The 17,727-nt window shown below is 41.0% G+C and overlaps 3 protein-coding genes across 3 annotated transcripts; 2 read left to right on the forward strand and 1 right to left on the reverse strand.

The window, feature by feature from the left end:
* The first annotated feature begins 5,898 nt into the window (after positions 1 to 5,898).
* rpl7a (ribosomal protein L7a) lies at positions 5,899 to 10,202 on the forward strand. Its single transcript, XM_013909090.1, has 8 exons — positions 5,899 to 5,951; positions 7,824 to 7,990; positions 8,196 to 8,345; positions 8,592 to 8,732; positions 9,108 to 9,187; positions 9,460 to 9,590; positions 9,900 to 9,969; positions 10,063 to 10,202. The coding sequence occupies exons 1-8, from the start codon at positions 5,899 to 5,901 to the stop codon at positions 10,165 to 10,167; spliced, it is 897 nt and encodes a 298-aa protein (XP_013764544.1). The 3' UTR covers positions 10,168 to 10,202.
* A 592-nt stretch (positions 10,203 to 10,794) lies between these two features.
* On the reverse strand, positions 10,795 to 14,064 carry surf1 (SURF1 cytochrome c oxidase assembly factor). Its single transcript, XM_005720233.2, has 9 exons — positions 14,002 to 14,064; positions 13,817 to 13,877; positions 13,321 to 13,445; positions 13,128 to 13,210; positions 12,755 to 12,946; positions 12,583 to 12,655; positions 11,290 to 11,452; positions 11,069 to 11,150; positions 10,795 to 10,974 (listed from the first exon to the last, which is right to left on the reverse strand). The coding sequence occupies exons 1-9, from the start codon at positions 14,062 to 14,064 to the stop codon at positions 10,914 to 10,916; spliced, it is 903 nt and encodes a 300-aa protein (XP_005720290.1). The 3' UTR covers positions 10,795 to 10,913.
* A 242-nt stretch (positions 14,065 to 14,306) lies between these two features.
* Positions 14,307 to 17,197, forward strand: surf6 (surfeit 6). Its single transcript, XM_005720234.2, has 4 exons — positions 14,307 to 14,402; positions 15,818 to 16,021; positions 16,110 to 16,192; positions 16,344 to 17,197. Exons 1-4 carry the CDS (start codon positions 14,312 to 14,314, stop codon positions 17,031 to 17,033), a joined length of 1,068 nt encoding a protein of 355 aa, XP_005720291.1. The 5' UTR covers positions 14,307 to 14,311; the 3' UTR covers positions 17,034 to 17,197.
* The last annotated feature ends 530 nt before the right edge of the window (positions 17,198 to 17,727 follow it).

Here is a 17,727-nt window from a genome sequence, read left to right on the forward strand (position 1 = left end):
GCAAAGTGCGCTCCGATTTCGTAAAAGTCCCTATTTACGGAAGTGACATAATACTGTACGTATGTCAGAGGTACGTAAGTTAAATGGGTCCCTCGAGTCCATCGGTTGACTGTTTACAGTGCCGTGAAAAAAACAGTGTGTCTCCTTCCCCATTTGTCTTTTCTTGTTTAGTTTAGTTTTTCTTGTTTGATTGTTTGGTTTTGTTTGTTTGTTTTTTTGTTCTTTTGTTTTTTGTACGGGGCTCATATTTGTCACATTTTCTTTTCACAATTTCAGACAATTTAAATGAAGCTAGAGTAATTTTGGCCTCTGGCATTCAAAGATTTCTTTACACAGATTATGAGTGGAGATAGGTTCAGGCACTAAGTAATATATGAACATATATACAATATTTTTGTATAGATACAAAAAAATAAACAAATAAGTAGATTAAAATAACATACATGAAATTCACCTAGGACCTGCACAAAATATAATTTTACAGGTTTACCATATTTGACCCACTTATCCCACAGTTTTAATCAAAATCATTTTTCTTAAGAGAAAGAAAGTAGTCCTTTCCATAGTATAAATAGCAGCTGTCAGGACACCAAATATATATTCATCAGGGCATCTTAGCCGAAATTATCAAGCAAATGTTAATGTTATGCAGTGAAATCCCAAAATAAATATAAAATGCAGTACTTAAATGATGTTTTAAAAGTGAGTCTGGGGAAGGGGACAGCAGTCCCAACAACAGTGTCACGGTTTGGCAGAAGTAGGACCCAAATGCAGGACTTTCTGAATGTAGACAGTGTGTTTATTTACAGCAAAGAATACCAACAAAAGTACTAATAATTCACAGTGTGTGAGTTCTCTGTGCGACAGTTCCTCAATTCCCATGCAGTGATTTTCCTCCGTGGTCCACAGTAAATGTTCCTCTATCCTCTGAGTCTATGTACATAGGTGCCCAGCTCCCGCCACACGTTTCTGCAATCCTCCTGGAAACAAGAGACACTTCAGTTAGTACATCTTCACCTTATGAGCAGGAGAACTGTGTTCCTAATACAACGAACCTGCGCCTAGCACTGCTCCGCTACTCTCTTAAGTAGTGCTTCCTTGACAAGGCTGATCAGTAATAGGTGATATTTCCACTGCACAAGACACTTACAAATGTGGATTGCACAACACTGGACATTATATTTCTTCATTTCCATTTAATACTTGTACGGCTGCTGTTATTGTATATATATATTTATATTTCTTCATACATTCTTATATATTTCTATACTGTGTATTGTGTATTTTTTTGTACAGTTATTTTCTTTTCAACTTTAACTTATATATTTTATCTTATTCTTTCCCAGTTAAATTTACCCTTCATTCTAATTTGTGTTGTACAGTTATTTCATTTTTAACTTTAATTTTTATATTTAATTTTATTTTATTCCTTCCTAGTTAAATTTACCCTTTTTAATTTTCATATTTATTTCCTATCTTATTCATAGCCTTTTCTTTTTTTCTTTAGGTCATGAGCAGTTGTGTAAGCATTTCACTGCATATCGTACTGTGTATGACTGTGTATGTGACAAATAAAATTTGAATTTGATTTGATTTGATTTGAATGTGATTACTCCAGGTGTGGCTGGCTCTAAGGCGGGAAGACTCTCAAGCCCTGGTGTGGCAGCAAAACCCGAACATCACAGCACACACACCCTTACATGTACACAGGGAAACGAGGGACCAGGAGCAGACAATACCAAATAAACAACAATAGACAATCCTGAGAATCTAATAGACCGTTTTTTGGTAAACCCAATATTGCTACAAAAACTTCAAAGGAGAAGACACGTCTTGGGTCTGTGAGAGTGGGGACGGAAGACGACCATTTTGAGACAGATTTTATGGCAATGGACCTTGGAACGGTATCAACGATGAATAGATTAACCAGCATTGCAACTATTGGACCATCAATGCTGGTAGGAAAGAAGCTGCAGAACTGCATTTGTGGCTAGTCAAAACTAACAACTGACATGGGCCAAATACGGCATGACATGGCTAATGACCTCAGGCAGATTAACAACACCACACTCCCAGAGAAACTGAAGCTCTGGTGCTTACAGTTTGGGTTGTTACCCAGACTACTGTGGCCACTGATGATGTACAGGGTCTCGCTTAATCATGCCAATCGAATGGAGAGGCTAGTGAGCACCTACATGAGGAAGTGGCTTGGACTTCCGAAATGCCTAAGCAGTGTTGGACTCTACAGCGACAGGATACTGTCATTGCCTATCCCTAACCTAGCAGAGGAGTTCAAATGTGCAAAAGTGAGGCTGGAGATATCACTCACAGACTCCTGGGACTGAGAGGCGCTGCTCCCACCCTAGCAACGGGGAGGAAGTGAACCCCAGCCACGGCTGTGCTACAGGCCAAATCTGCTCTTCTCTATCGTGGGCAACGTCCAACAGGGCAGAGGAGGGTTGGTCTTGGAGCAGTAACACCTTTCTGGTAACAGGCATCTGTAACCGAATGTTGAAATATAATGGTGGAGGAGGTGCGTCGACAGGAGGATGCAGCCAGAAATGCCAGAGCTATCTCCCACCGACCACTCACCAATCACACATTTTCTTAAAAGCTTGGACTTTCCTGAGCTGGCAGACACCCACAGAGAGATCTTGGATGCGCCATTTTCCAAAAAAGAGATTTGCGCTGCAATTTTCTCTCTACAGTCAGGGAAGTCCCCTGGCCCAGACGGCTTTTCAGTAGAATTTTTCAAATCATTTGCCCCACAGCTCGTACCTCTACTCCACTCAGTTCTACCTGAAGCATTCACACAGGGCAAACTGCCAACCTCCTGGCACGATGCTTCCATAACTTTAATTGGAAACAGGGGAAAGATCCAAGTGAGTGTGCATCATACAGGCCAATTTCGCTTTTGAACGTTAACTTTAAGATCCTAGCTAAAGCGCTGGCCCACAGGTTGGAAAGGGTCCTGCCAGCAGTCATACCTGAAGATCAGTCTGGCTTTGTTAAAGGTGCCACCCCTTTTTCAACATCCAACGCCTTTTTAATATCCTGCACACGCCGTCCAAGGACACTCCAGAATGTGTTCTTTCCCTTGATGCGGAAAAAGCATTTGACCGTGTAGAATGGAACTATCTATTTGCTGTGCTGGAAAGATTTGGATTCGGTCCCAACTTCATCTCATGGATCAAGTACCTATACTTGTCCCCTGTTGCGTCTGTTTGCACTAATAGCCAGAAATCAAAACCATTTCAACTTAAACGAGGCACACGTCAGGGTTGCCCCCTTAGCCCATTGTTATTTGATCTAGCTATTGAACCCTTAGCAATGCTTTTTCAAAGCAGTAAACTTGTCCAGGTTATACAAAGAGATCAAACTGAACACAAAGGCTCTCTCTATGCTGACGATTTATTGCTTTCTATTTCAAATCCAAATACTTCCCTACCGTCTATATTGTCACTACTCATGCATTTCAGTCAAGTCTCTGGTTATAAATTAAATCTGTCCAAGAGCGAACTTTGTCTATTAAATGAAGAAGCGTTTCCAATAGATTTGTCAGGTTTCCCCTTTAAAGTGTTCAAAGAGCAGTTCACCTACCTGGGTATCACAATTACAAGAAAGTATAAACAACTTGTCAAAGCCAACTTTTTTACACTATTGAAGAATGTCAAACAAAGCCTTCAACAGTGGTCACCCCTGAACACAACTCTGGTCGGACGAATTAATTCAATTAAAATGAATATCCTTCCTAAATTCTTATACTTATTTCAATTTTTACCGGTCTTCATCCCCAAGTCTTTCTTTACAACTCTAGATTCTATAATCTCCTCTTATATTTGGAAGGGTAAACGACCTCGAGTAACTAAGGTGCACTTACAGAAACCTAAGACTGAAGGGGGTCTGGCACTCCCTAACTTCCGCTTTTACTATTGGGCTGCCAATATTCGGTCCCTGACCTACTGGTTACAGTCTGGGGAAGGTGTGGGCGCAGTTCAGGAGACATTTCAATTTGAATAATTTTTCACTTCAAAGCCCCATCCTTTCAAACCACCTATTCCTCCCACCAACTTTGGACAACTTGTTCCAGGTCTGGTTTAGAGCAGGTATTATTTGCTTTAAAGATCTCTTTATACACAATAAACTAGCATCATTTGATCAGCTGGCAGGAAAATACAGTCTTCCCAAAACGCACTTTTATAGATATTTACACCTCAGACATTTTTTGCAGTCCCACCTCTCCAATTTTCAAGAAGCTCCAGCTGCTAAGTTACTGAACGAGCTCCTTAATTTGCAACTATCAGGCAAAGCTGTAATGTCTCGCATCTTTAACAAACTGTGCAGTGTAACCCCAGCTCCTGTTGTGGGCCTCAAGTCCACATGGGAGAAGGAGTTGGGTATATCTATGTCAGATGACGTCTGGGTCTCAGTCTTCTCTCTGGTAAATTCTACATCACTCTGCGCCCGTCATTCCCTGCTACAATTCAAAGTAGTCCACAGGGCCCACTTATCTAAATCCAAACTAGCTAAGCTTCATCCCAGTTTAGACCCTCAATGTAACAGGTGCGGGTCTAATGATGCCAATCTAACCCACGTGTTTTGGACCTGCCCTGCCCTGGCAAATTTTTGGGAGGAGGTTTTCTGCACTTTGAACAAGGCTACCAGCCTGAAACTAGCTCTCAACCCCCTACTTGCTCCCTTTGGTACAGGGGGAGAGGATGATAAGTATATTCACCAAGCAAAGAGCAAGGTGTTTTCGTTTTTTCTTCTCTCTTTTTGTTTTTTGGCCGGTTTTGGGGGGGGTTTCTCGTTGCTTGTTTGGTAAATAATAAGAGAAGAAAACAATGTTCCAACATGAGTTCTGTTTTGTATTCATTGTAAACAGTTTGTGTTTTTCCATCTTCTTTTTTTCTTTGTAAACTATATCCACAAATACTCAATATTTTGAATAAAAAAAGAAATGCCAGAGCTGTAGCGCTGGCCAAGCAGGGTCGCTGGATGAATTGGGAGTGTCTTGAAAAGAGGAAACTCAATGGAGTGAAATCTGCAGAATGGAGTGTAATAGGCTAAGTTTCATCATCTGAGCCACATATGATGTGCTGCCTTTCCCCATAAATCTGCAGCTTTGGTTTGGAAAGGACCCATCCTGCCCCCTGTGTGCACACCCAGCAACACCAAGAACATTTTGGTTTGTTGTAGGACTAGCCTTACTCAAGGCAGGTACACATGGAGACACAACCAGGTCCTCGGGTGTCTAGCTGAAAAAGTTGAGTACAAAAGGGAATCCATTAACACCCAACCTTTCACAAACCAAGAGGAGCATCGGTATTTGTCCAGGAGTAGGACAAGCTAAGAACTAGCTCTTCAACCCCCGGATCTGGAACCGCTGAAGGTCGCCAGGGATTGGCAGATGCAAGCTGACTTGGATGAGAGACTAATTTTCCCCACAGAAATTGTTACACCTCATTTGTGACCAGACCTTGTCTTTTGGCCTAACTCTCAAAAACTTGCTTATGTCATTGAGCTGATGGTACTGTGGGAGGATGTAAGACACATGCCCTGTGGTGGGCCTGCCTGAGCTGATGGTGTCTTGTGATAAAAGGCCGAAACACCCTGTGAAGTTAAAGCACACAACTGATGATGTGTCCTGCTGGTAAAGCTTCCAGGCTGCCTTTCCTCATAGTAGCCATCCCTCAAGACTTTCTCCATTAGAAGCAATGCAATATCAGGGATTGTAACAGCTAGTCCTTTTATTGAATCACAATATTCATTAAACCCAAAGCAACCCGGGTCCTGCAGCGGTGGAGAAATTGTTCTGGTGGCCTGCTGCAGATCTGGCAGTGGCAGAGAAAAAGTTCTGATGCTGACCACAGGTCCAGTGGCGGCGTGGCATGGGAGATGACCAGCGATATGCTGGAGCTGCCAACTGTGGCTGAGCAGCTCAGGCTATGGTAGGTCGAATAGGTCCCCACAAAGAACAGACCTCTGGCGTGGGCATGGCAAGTCCAGACAGCCCACAGAACCTCTGGCTTGGGCAGAGCAGGTCCTTCCGGCATGCTGACCTCTGGCTCAGGCAGAGATGCGACTGGGCCTAAAAGCAGTGTAGAGGCCACAGGCGGTTGAGCAGGTGGCAGCATGGCAGCTGCAGGCAGTTGAGCAGATGGCAGCGTGGCAGCCGTAGGTAGTTGGTGGTGTGGCAGCTGCAGGCGGTTGAGTAGGTGGTGGCATGGCAGCTGCAGGCAGTTGAACAGCAACAAGCTGTGTGGTGGTCAGTTGGATCAGGTGGCAGGTGAGGATGCTGGACAGACATGGCACACCCTCAGGGTTTAATCTAAAACCCTGGCTGCTAAGTTCAAAGGAAAACTTTTAGATATCGGTAAATACACAGAACACAACTACTGGTCTGATTTCCTCAGTTTTTGCACACCATGCCAAGTTTTGGGAATCATATTGTTGGCAAAATACTATTTTATGCTTGTCAAATTGTATTAAACAAACTAAATGGTCATAAACTGCAGTACAGAATTACTATGATCAATAAAATAAAGTTAAATCAATTATTACTGTTTATTTTCTTCTACTTTTTAAGTTTTCGTTTTTAAAATAAAGTGAAACTAAACTAGAAATGTGTGGTATGACGTTACTACGTCATAAAAAATCCTATGCTTTTAAAACAAAACGTTAATGTTAATTTTTCATTCATATAAATGTTTAGAATAATATGTTTTATCAGTGCGGCAAAGAAAATTAAAATAAATCCCAATCATTAATACGTCAGTGTAACACAGATTCCGAGTCAGTATTCCGTTTTTTAAGAAACAAAGCTTGAACTGGCAGGTAGCTGTAAAATCTGACTTCAGATCGGCACTTTTGGAAGCCACGTAACACCCAGCAAGCCTCGCGGTATTTACGCTACCCAGCATGCCCCGGTCTTCCTTTCTGCCTGAACCGACATGGTGGGTACATAGCTGTTCCTTCTGGGGGAAATATGTTATCTGTTGTATCTGTTTGCATCCTTTCATACATTTATATTTTTATACTGTAGAAAGTGCCAATTAAGTCTTTGAACTTTGTGTAGGGCCGTGATGTTAATATTGTGCTTTGATGCCGTGTTGTTTTTGCGAAAAACTTAGGTTGTGTTGGTCGATGTGTAACCGGTGCTAACAGTGCTGTGGCTGCCTGTGGAGTGCTGAAGCTAAAGGCGATGAACATGCTTGTTTTAGAAGCTCGTTTTTGTTTTGTTTTTATTTAATTTTTGTGTTTTTCTTTTTAATTTTCCAGACGGTTGTATGTATTTTGTAAAGTAGAAGTACAATACTACCGGGGTACAAGTTTGTGTGCCCTGCTAGTTTACTGACTAGCATTAGGGAATGGGCCTGAGCGTGGGTCGGTATTAACCTTCCTTTTGGCCTCACATTAGTTGTGTTTCTGTCTTTTATTGAATGTATTCACAAACACGCAAGTTTTACCTACGTTTTCATTGATACGTTATCATCCTGAATCGGTCTTTAGTTCAGTGTGTATGACATCCCTTACGTGTTGGTGTAGCAGCATGGAGATTAGTTGAGCTCTGAAGTCATTCTCTGGCTTTTGGGGTTTATTTCTTGCTTTTTGCATTACAGCTCTAAAAAAAAAACCAAACTAAAGTGGTCTTTTGATTGTATTTTTGCTAGATTTAAAAATTATTTTGTGGGAAATTGACAAGGGTAGTTGCTAAAGCTAGGCTAAGCAACTCCCTGACATGGTTGGGAAAGGTAGAGCAGTGTTGTAAGTTTACATGCGGAGTAACATGTTTACAAGTTAATAATCATGTTAGGTTAAAGTTGCTTGTGTTTATGCTTCTGTAACACACTGTTCCCTTTTCCACAGCCTAAGGGAAAGAAGGCTAAGGGGAAGAAGGTGGCACCAGCCCCTTCAGTGGCCAAGAAGCATGAGGCCAAGAAAGTAGTCAACCCCCTGTTCGAGAAGAGGCCCAAGAACTTTGGCATCGGTGAGTATCTGCAGGTGCCACTTTATTGGGGGCATAAGCTAGTGGTCATACAGGTGCAGATGATGTAAAAGAATATTTGCTATCTTAATACCACTGATGACAATATTCCCACCAAGATCGCTGATGCACATTATATTAACATTAAATTAAGAGAAAGTTTCTGTTTAATGGTAGATAATGATGAATTTGTTGTGCTTTACCACAGGCCAGGATATTCAGCCCAAGCGTGATTTGACACGCTTTGTGAAATGGCCTCGTTACGTCCGCCTGCAGAGGCAGCGCTCCATCCTCTACAAGCGTCTGAAGGTTCCCCCTGCGATCAACCAGTTCACCCAGGCTCTGGACCGCCAGACTGGTAAGTACAAGCAAGTGGTTTTCTTCTGTATGGCAGTATGTCAGAGTTGTCATGTGGGTTCTAAGAAGGACTGTTTCACTGTGCAAGTGATGTGAAAGAGTATTTGCTATCTGACCAGTTATGCGGACGATTTCCACCAAGATCACTGATGCATGTGTTTGTAATCATGGTAGCTTTGTAGTAAGCCAAACTTGTTGCCCAAATTTCAGTGTTTACATTTTTAATTTTAATTGGTTTCTTCCACAGCCACTCAGCTGTTCAAGCTGGCTCACAAGTACAGGCCCGAGACCAAGCAGGAGAAGAAGCAGAGGCTGCTGGCTCGTGCTGAGCAGAAGGCTGCTGGAAAGGGAGATGCCCCAACAAAGAGGCCTCCCATTATCCGTGCAGGTGAGTTTGATTGAACAAAGTCCTGTCTTTGTTAAGCTCCACAGTTTAGTAAAAATGTATTAAAGTTTAAGACTTGTGCTGGCCTAGTTGGCAGCTCGGTCTTATGTATTTCAGGAGTGCTGCTGGAATTGTAGGTTTGCTCCTAAACAGTCTTAAACTGTGCATTAGAACCTATTTTGTGTTCTTGTTAGTTCAGCCTCATCTGACTTGGCCTCAATGCAGTGATGACCAGAATTTCTTCACCTGAAACTTGCTGTGATGGTTTTTGAGCTTTTTAACCCTGAGCGTTGGCCAAAAAATAATGAAAAGTTTTTCTGGATTAAGTTGGTGGATCAAACATTTTAATTTCTGCCTTTTGGTTTTCGCTCTCTGCAGGTGTGAACACCGTCACCTCTCTGGTGGAGAGCAAGAAGGCCCAGCTGGTCGTCATTGCCCATGATGTGGATCCTATTGAGGTGAGATTGGTGTAATATGTGAATGCATGTTGGGTTCAGTTTAGTGTAAAAAGTGGTCTCTGGCAATGATGTCTGAATTTCTTCACCTGAATCCTCTGTGTGGATCAAAACATACGAGCTTTTTAACCCTGAGCACAGACCACAAATGAAAAACAAGTCATCATTTATTCATTTTTGTAAAAGGCAATATGATTGCCACACTCCATGGATAAACTCAAAATTTTTTGCTTCCTGAAATGTTAATACTTCCTGTGGCTCCCCTGAATTTCTAGCTCGTGGTCTTCCTGCCTGCTCTGTGCCGCAAGATGGGTGTCCCTTACTGCATCGTGAAGGGGAAGGCTAGACTGGGCAGACTGGTGCACAGAAAGACATGCACTTCATTTGCCTTCACACAGATTAACCCGTGAGTATGAACATACACTGAACTGTGCCCAAGTGTGACAGTGAAGTTTGGCAAATGATTTTTAGTACGTGTTCAATAACTGGCTGGAGAAAAGATTCGATACTTCCTCTGGAGTGAGATCTTAGTTCACATCTTCAAATTTGCTTGGATTATTTTCTACAGCAGTTGACTTTTTAATCAGGGACCACAATATGTATAAATTTGAAGTGACTTTTCAGACAGGAAAATTTAGTCATCTGAATACAAGTGTCGGTACTGCATTGACCATCTTTTCTCTCTCTCTTTTTCTTTTTTTTTCCCTACTCCTAGTGAGGACAAAGGTGCACTTGCTAAGCTCGTGGAAGCCATCAAGACCAACTACAATGACAGATACGAGGAGGTGAATAGCCATTACTCAGTTAGCAGTGTTTACATTTCACAAATCCTAAAACAAATTGTACAAATTTTAACTGTTCGCAATCTCATTTTCCAGATCCGCCGTCACTGGGGAGGTAACATCATGGGTCCCAAATCCACAGCCCGCATCACTAAGCTGGAGAAGGCAAAGGCCAAGGAACTTGCAACCAAGCTTGGTTAAATTGTTTGGAATAAAAAATGTATACCCTAAAAGAAGAAGACTTCTGTTGTTTAATTTTCAAACTAAAACGATAGAAATGTTAGAATCAGATTGCAGGTGTCAACACAGTGACAGCAGGAAACGTAAACATGGGAGCATTTTAAATTCTGATTGTTATAATAAGGGTGGAACTGACATTTTTAGGTTTCCCATGCCGAATCCTGAAGTGTCACAGTTTAAATCAAGATAATAATCTTGGGCATTATCTGACAAATTGCTTGAAATCGGGATAGTTTTTTTTCTTTAATAACTGAGAAACCACAACTTGAAAGGTGAAAAATATCATGAACTCTGCCTTTCAATTCCTGTAAGTGAAGACATATTGATGGTCTAAGTTTCTGTAACTGGAGTTACTGAATCTGATCGCACTGAAATTACTTATATTTAGTATCATCCAGCAGTAAAGTTAACCTGTTTAAAAAAACAACAAAAAAAAACAGAAAAACTGGCTTAAATTTAACATAAGATGCTTTGTCAAAACCACATAATTTACAGGACACGAGGCGCTTTTTTTTTTTTTTTTTTCCTTCCCCCCCAACAGTTATTATTGGCACAAAGTGTATATACAACAAGGTAAATGACAGAATCCCCGATCTTGAGTACTTTATTTACACATGAAGCTATTTACATAATATATGTACCAGGCTGGAGCTACAAGTTAAGCACAAACCCATCATTCAAGTACCAAGTAAAATAATTTTATTGCTTTAAATCCTCTTGATGAACTTTGCATACCACATGTAGGAAGTAGCTGCACACAAACCATACCTAGAAGAAAAAAGTAATTCTGCATTTTATCAATCAAATGCACCTTGACACATGAGTGTAACAGATGTACAGCAGTCCAAAACAAAACACTCACCATGTTATTATGTACTGCATGTGTTCATTCCTCAGTGTGACCCTGGTCTGTCCACCTATTGGCCCACCAGGAATAGTGCTTCCTGCGTGAGACACAAAACTTTTAATTACTTTCAAATTGAAGTGTTTCTGTTGATGTGAGTGAGATAAACAGCATACATGGAGGATTGCAGAGGTTTAATCTTAATGTAAAGTCATTGCGTCAAAGAGCACTAAACATACCAAAGTCGGCATCAATGAAGATGGGTGCGGCTCCAGTGACTTGTGCCATCGCTTCCAGGTCACGGTAATGCCAGCGGTTTCTCTCCACGTCATTGTTTGGTACAAAGGGTTTACGATTCTCTGTCAGTCTAACCACTCCCACCAACTCCACCTCATCCTCCACCTGCATAAAGGCAGCATTTCAGTGATTCAAGTGTTTACAACAACACAAAGGTGGTGTTAGTAGTTTAGCGAACAGTCAAGCGGTGTAAGTCAGTTCTGTAGGAGTAACATGACAATAAATGGGTCTTCGAGGCACTTTCACAGGCATATTTAAACTATTCAATTACTAAAGGGAGTTGGGGCCTAATTGAAGATGAATTCTCAGTGCATAAAGAGGTTTTCAAAACTGGAAACACCCCAGGCCTATACCAGGACGTGGGATTTGTCTTGACCAGGTAACTTCAGGGATGGTTCGCTTCTTACCAAGGTGGATCAACATAGTAACTTGTGCTCCAAAAAAGGTTATGTGTGAACAAAGTAAGCCATACTTGTTCATTATTTTTCTTTGTGCTGTTTAACATGTTTAACATTAACACGCTAACTGGGGCCTGCAAAGTCTGGCATGTAGCTACTGGGTTTTTTGCAATTTCTCTAAGCATTGCACAGTCTGGCCTTGAGGTGTTTTGCCAGGACTTCCACTCCTGGGAAGACTGGAAACTCTTCAGTGTTTTCCATTTGTAAATAATCTTTCTCAACGTACAATGATGGATTTCAAATTGTTTGGAAATGGTCCTTTAACCCTTCCCAGATAGGCAAGGGATCATTGCTGTTATCTCTTTGGTATTCTGTTAACACACACATAAATGCTCCAGACCAGCGAACTACCAAAACCTCTACTTTTACTGAGGTGCTCATACTTGCTTATGATCAATGAATCAAGTGCACTTATTTATCAGGGTGTAGATCATTTTTACACATGCTGCTTCTGCATTTTGGCTTAGTTTTTGTACAGTAAATAATTACATGGTGTGTGATGTGTCATGTTGTTGTTCATCTGAAGTTGTATTTAGCCGTTAAGACTTGCTGTCAACAAGATGACTTTTTATTATGTCGTGGTATGTAAAACCTAAGAACTGAACTGTAGTCTTAGTTCTAACATAACTTGTGACAAACCTATTAGACTTATAAGTTAGTCTTATTAGTCTTGAAAAATAAGTTAGTCTTTGTGCAATTAACAAATCTCAAAGACTTAACACTCCAGCCTGGTGTAAAACCTCTGTGTTTACCCAGCATCTGATGTCTTCCCCTCACCTGTCCCTTCATCCTGGTCTCTGGTCTTATTTTCTGCCTTGGCACGAATCCTCTGTTCACCAGGATTGTGATGCTTCAGTGACACAGACGGTATAAATCAGTGTTGAGAGCAGCGATGTATCAATCAATGTACAGATATTGCTATGGTGAGATGTTTTATCTGGCTCCTTACCCGAGGTCGGTACAGTGGAATGGGGTGATGACATTAGCGCCGGTCTCTGCACTTGAAGAGAGCCTTCCTGCTTCTCTGGCCTCTCTCTCTGGGTCGACTGGTGAGCGGGGCATAATGTATAGCTCTTGGGAGTGATCGTAACGTCCACGTACCTTGACTCTTCTGTACTCGAGGTTATTAACCTCATAAGGACTAGAATGCAAGGCGGGAAAATGGTATGTAAATCTGTGCCTTAATGATTCACATATGTAAAAAACGCAGCTTATTCAACTTCTGCACATTAAGATATTACATGAAGTGTTAAAGAGCACCTGTTATACTTTTTCATATTTTCTGTCATAGATACAGGACCTAGCCACTCTCTGCCACTTACTCAAGAGGAAGAGGAATGGGTTCTGCCGTAGTGAGTCGGGTCAGGTCATCAATCAGCTTCAATTTCCACTGACGCCTTTTCACCTACAGATGAAGGCAATGAAGACACTGGAGTACACCCAACAACAACCAGAAAGACGTAACTGCATTGTGTGTATTTAAAAAAGCAATAACAATCAACAAATAAGTGGTACCTGCCATGTGCCGAGGCCAAAGGTGGTGGCAGGGATGAGCAGCAGGAACCATTTAAGAAAAGAGTCTTTCTCTGCAGCTGTGGCTGCTGTGGAGCTGGACTGTCGTCCAAAGCCAAGGAACCTGCCTGGATATGTAAAGAATAATAGTGAAAGGTGGATTCCTTGGAGAATCGAACAGCATATTGACATAACAGTTACAAATAATATAATGGAATAACGTATATATGCTACCCAAAAAAATTATACACAAAGATTATTTCAGCAGCCATGGAGACAGACATTAATGTAAACCGAACAGGTTTTGTTGATTTTCTTATATTATTACGTAGTAATTACTTTTTTACCTAATTTCACCATTAAAGACAAAATACCATATAACAGATACAAAACAGATTTATTTTCTAGTCTTTTTTTTTAAGTGGAAAAAATATGTAACAGTGACTTTATTCGCTAATTATCTAAAGGTGGTGTAATTGTTGACAAGTTTAGTTTGTACCGTCTACACGTTTGAAGGCTCCTGGCAAGAAGAAAGACCTCTTGGTGTAAAATGCATGATTCTGAAATGCAAATGTATAAAATAAACTCAGCATTTTTGCAAGTCGTTCACTCGGCGATGAAAATGACTTTGACGTTTTTTTTTGTTTGAGCCGTAAAGACGAAAAACTGCGAAAACTAACGCACCTGTGTTTTTAGTGTCGGCAGCAGCCTCCGGGAGTAAGTCAGCAGAGATGTCAGAGAGACCATTCTGAATCAAAACAACGTGGAAATGGATGAAAATGGACGAGACAACCGGCTACATTACAACTACATAACGGACAAGTTTCTGCTTGGAGGGGGACCACTTCTGGTGTTACTACTTCCGGATTGGGGACGCCCCGCCCCTTTAAATTTTTACACACGTGCGTATGTGAACGTGTTGATGTTTTTATCGGTAAATATCGTGTGTGTGTTTTATCCGGATTAAAGGTGGGAGCCCGTTTCACTTGTCGACATGGATCTCGCCTCAAAGGATTCGTACATTCAGAAACTTGCAAGTAAAGTGTTTTCTCAACGAGACCAGGAGCCCAGGAAGAGACCGTTCGGTAATGTTAGCTAACTGCTTGGGTTTGTTTACATGGTAAAATTGAAGCTGTAGTGCAGACTTTAACATTTAGGTGTTATTTATTGTGGAAAAACTACGTAAAACTCAGCAAGTGTCATCAAACCTTGTGCCACGGTTTCACGTTTTACCTACTTTGTACCACAGGAGGCGCTACAGTGTTTAATCTGATGGCTTTATGCGCCCCTTGTTCATTAAAGTTACCAAACTGATAGCATGTCAGAAAAATAATCTGCTATTTCTCTTAAAATACTTTTTTTGTCCCCAAAACTGATTTAAAAAAAGAGTTGTTTGTCATTTATTTATCTAAATTTCTAAAGGTATCAATTTTCTCCTTTTCACTGATTTCATTTATGTGGGAAGTTGTAGATAACAAGATTAATTTATAACTCGGTGGGAACTAATATTGTAAATGACCTTTTTATGTCTTTTAAAGTTGGCTCCATAGGTTTTTGGACAATGCTACTTTTTTGTTGTTTTTGTAGTTTTTCCTCTGTACACTGTTGACTTTAAATCAATCAGGCAAGTGCAGAGGCTCAACTTTTATTCAAGGGCTTTAACAAAAGTAATGCAGTAACTATTTAGGTGCCACAGAAGTTTTACACAAATCCCCCCTTTTAAATGCTCAAAGTAAATAGACACATAAACTTAATTTAAAATATAAATAAAGTCTTAAATACTTCTGCAGTCTTCCTAAGCAGTAGATTTCTTAAGTCTACAACCTAGTGTTGTGTTTCCTCCCTTGAGATGCTCTGACAGGCTGTGCACCCAACTTAAAGACTTGGTTATATTCCATTGCAGACGCAGACAACTGAGATTCAACAGTAGTTCCCATTACACTTCTTTAATGTCCTCTTCAAGTCCATCAGCTGGGGCTAATGCATGGTTGTTGTCTAGGACTCAGATTTAAAATTATAGAGAAAAATCTATGCAATAAAAGTGACAATATGGCAAAATGGCTTAAAAATGTCTCATTGTACAAGTATGTGCACACTAGACCTCCAGGTGGACTACTTTTAAACCAAAGAGCTCATAACTTGTAGACATACATCCTTTGATCACATTATGCCAGGACAGGGTTTTTTTTCATATTAAGAAGTCATGAGATAAACTGACTGGCAGGTGTTTTACTGCTAATAGGATTGCTTTTATAAGAGAAGAGTCACCCACCAAATCAGCTGTGACTGGGTTTTTTTTTTCTCATGAAAAATGAGGAAACAAGCTGATCATGAGTTTGCCAACAGAAAATTTCAAATCCTCTTTTCTCCAGTTAGCTGACGTTATCTGAACATGTTGCAGGCCCTAGGCTAGTAACTGTAATAGCAATGTTGTAGAACTGCAGTGACACATTATATACATGCAATCGTCAATATGTGCATTGTGTTTGTGTGTGTACAGTTCATTTCAAAGCTAAAAGTGACACTGGTCCTCCAAAGAAGAAGAAAAAATGCAAAAAGAAAGATGAGGCCACAGATGGCAAGACTCCCAAACCCCAACAGAAGCCTTCACCCTCTCCAGCAGCACAGAAAATCAAAGCTGCCGTGAAACCAAACGGGTCCAACACTGAGGCCGCAAATGGAGCTGCACACCAGAAGCATCAAGGTATACCAAGCCTACGCTGGTCCTGTGTGGAGGTTTTTCTCTTTACATAACTGGGTCTCATTTAATGCTTATTTTCTTTTTCTTTAAGGAGGAAGTGTAGACTCCAGCTTCACTACAGTCGATGTATTACGCAAAAGGCTCCATGAAAAGATTGAAGAGTCCAGAGGACAGGTATGCAGTTTTCAGAGATGGCACAGTATGAAAGACAGAGACTGTAGGGGGGGAGGGGTACTGAGGATCATCTAAAACAGGAAGTGATGTCACCGCTGGGTGCCCTAGAATTATTGTTGAAGCTTAACCATGTTAACCTGTCTTTTATCAGGGAACTCCAAAGGATGCATTATCAGAAGCTGTCCAGGCAAAGCGAGCAAAGCGAAAGCTGGAGCGGGAGCGCAAGAAGAGGAAAAGAAAAGAATTTCTGATGAAGAAACTGGCTGAAAAAAGTGGGAAAGAACAGCCGTTAGAGGTAAAACAGGAAGAGGAGCACGTCCCTGCCTCGAGCAAAAGAAATGAGACTGCTCTGGTCTTCAACAAGGTTGAGACGGTGGACGAGGGCTATATAGACAAGAAACAAAAAAAGAAGATCAAGAAACAGGGGATAAAAGGCCAGATAACTCCTCTGACGGGGAAGAACTACAAGCAGCTGCTCAGCCGCGTGGAGGCTCGCAAAGCCAAGCTGGAACAGCTGAGAGAGAAAGACGAGGAGAAGGCCTGCGAAATGGAAAAGAAGATCATGTGGACCAACATGCTCTACAAGGCAGAGGGCATCAAAATCAAGGACAACGAGGAGATGCTGCGCGAGTCGCTGAAGAAGAAGGAGAAGAGGCGCACTCAGAAAAAGAAGAAATGGGAGCAGCGGAGCGAGCACGTCCTAGAAAAGATGCAGCAGCGGCAGGACAAGAGGCAAAAGAACCTGCGGAAACGCAAGCAAGTCAGGGCAGAGAAGAAGAAGGACAGGGCGCGGAAGAAGGGCCGGGTGCTGCCTGAGGACTTGAAAAAAGCCACAGTTTAGTCGAAGGAAAGACAACTTGCATCTTGTTTCAGTTTCTGTATGGCACTGTGATATTCACATGATAATAAATGTTCTCCTTGTGCAGATATTGCCTGACCCTAATGCCCAGGAGAAATACCTTGTTTCATGGACAATAAAATGGTATTATGAACATGATAATCAAAGTCAAGTCAAAGTCAACTTTATTTGTCAATTCTGCCACATGTACAGGACATACAATAGAAATTTCGTTACTCTCAAACCCTAGATGAAATAGCAAATGAACATTTAAATAAGAGTGATTAAAAAATGCAAATAAAATAATTAAAAAGTAAAAATTTTAATAAATAAATACAATACAAATTAACAAGAAAGCTATGCAATATACAATATTCAGGTAAGGGTAAATGACATTGAGTGTAAACCAGGCAGAGTAGTGCAAATAGTGCAAATGGAGATTTAGTAATGTACGGCAAGAGATAGTATAACAACAAATTATATATAATGAATATAATTCAAATTAACAGGCTCCGTTTGTGTGTGTGCCTGCTGACCAAAAAGACGCTGGTTAGCAAAACATTTGCATAGCACAAACAAAGCCAAGTAAGCCTGGTTTTCACTCAGGCCAAACGCCAATGAGCGCCAACTCATTAAATATATTTTTTAATTTTATCGATATAATTTTTTTTAATTTGAACTATAAAAAGATTAATGA

This window comes from Pundamilia nyererei, unplaced genomic scaffold (assembly GCF_000239375.1).
Source record: "Pundamilia nyererei isolate P.nyererei 1_Seehausen unplaced genomic scaffold, PunNye1.0 scaffold00002, whole genome shotgun sequence".
NCBI classification, from domain to species: Eukaryota; Metazoa; Chordata; class Actinopteri; order Cichliformes; family Cichlidae; genus Pundamilia; species Pundamilia nyererei.

What these genes read in the sequence shown, in the direction of transcription:
- rpl7a (XM_013909090.1), top strand. Translation starts at nt 5,899, where the DNA reads ATGACCAGCGATATGCTGGAGCTGCCAACTGTGGCTGAGCAGCTCAGG. An exon ending in GGCTCTGGACCGCCAGACTG is followed by an intron (nt 8,346 to 8,591) that starts GTAAGTACAAGC and finishes TTTCTTCCACAG; the next exon opens with CCACTCAGCTGTTCAAGCTG. An exon ending in GCCTCCCATTATCCGTGCAG is followed by an intron (nt 8,733 to 9,107) that starts GTGAGTTTGATT and finishes CGCTCTCTGCAG; the next exon opens with GTGTGAACACCGTCACCTCT.
- surf1 (XM_005720233.2), bottom strand. Translation starts at nt 14,064, where the DNA reads ATGGTCTCTCTGACATCTCTGCTGACTTACTCCCGGAGGCTGCTGCCG. An exon ending in AGCCTTCAAACGTGTAGACG is followed by an intron (nt 13,446 to 13,816) that starts GTACAAACTAAA and finishes TTACATATCCAG; the next exon opens with GCAGGTTCCTTGGCTTTGGA. An exon ending in AGACCAGGATGAAGGGACAG is followed by an intron (nt 11,453 to 12,582) that starts GTGAGGGGAAGA and finishes GCCTTTATGCAG; the next exon opens with GTGGAGGATGAGGTGGAGTT.
- surf6 (XM_005720234.2), top strand. Translation starts at nt 14,312, where the DNA reads ATGGATCTCGCCTCAAAGGATTCGTACATTCAGAAACTTGCAAGTAAA. An exon ending in GCCCAGGAAGAGACCGTTCG is followed by an intron (nt 14,403 to 15,817) that starts GTAATGTTAGCT and finishes GTGTGTGTACAG; the next exon opens with TTCATTTCAAAGCTAAAAGT. An exon ending in TTGAAGAGTCCAGAGGACAG is followed by an intron (nt 16,193 to 16,343) that starts GTATGCAGTTTT and finishes GTCTTTTATCAG; the next exon opens with GGAACTCCAAAGGATGCATT.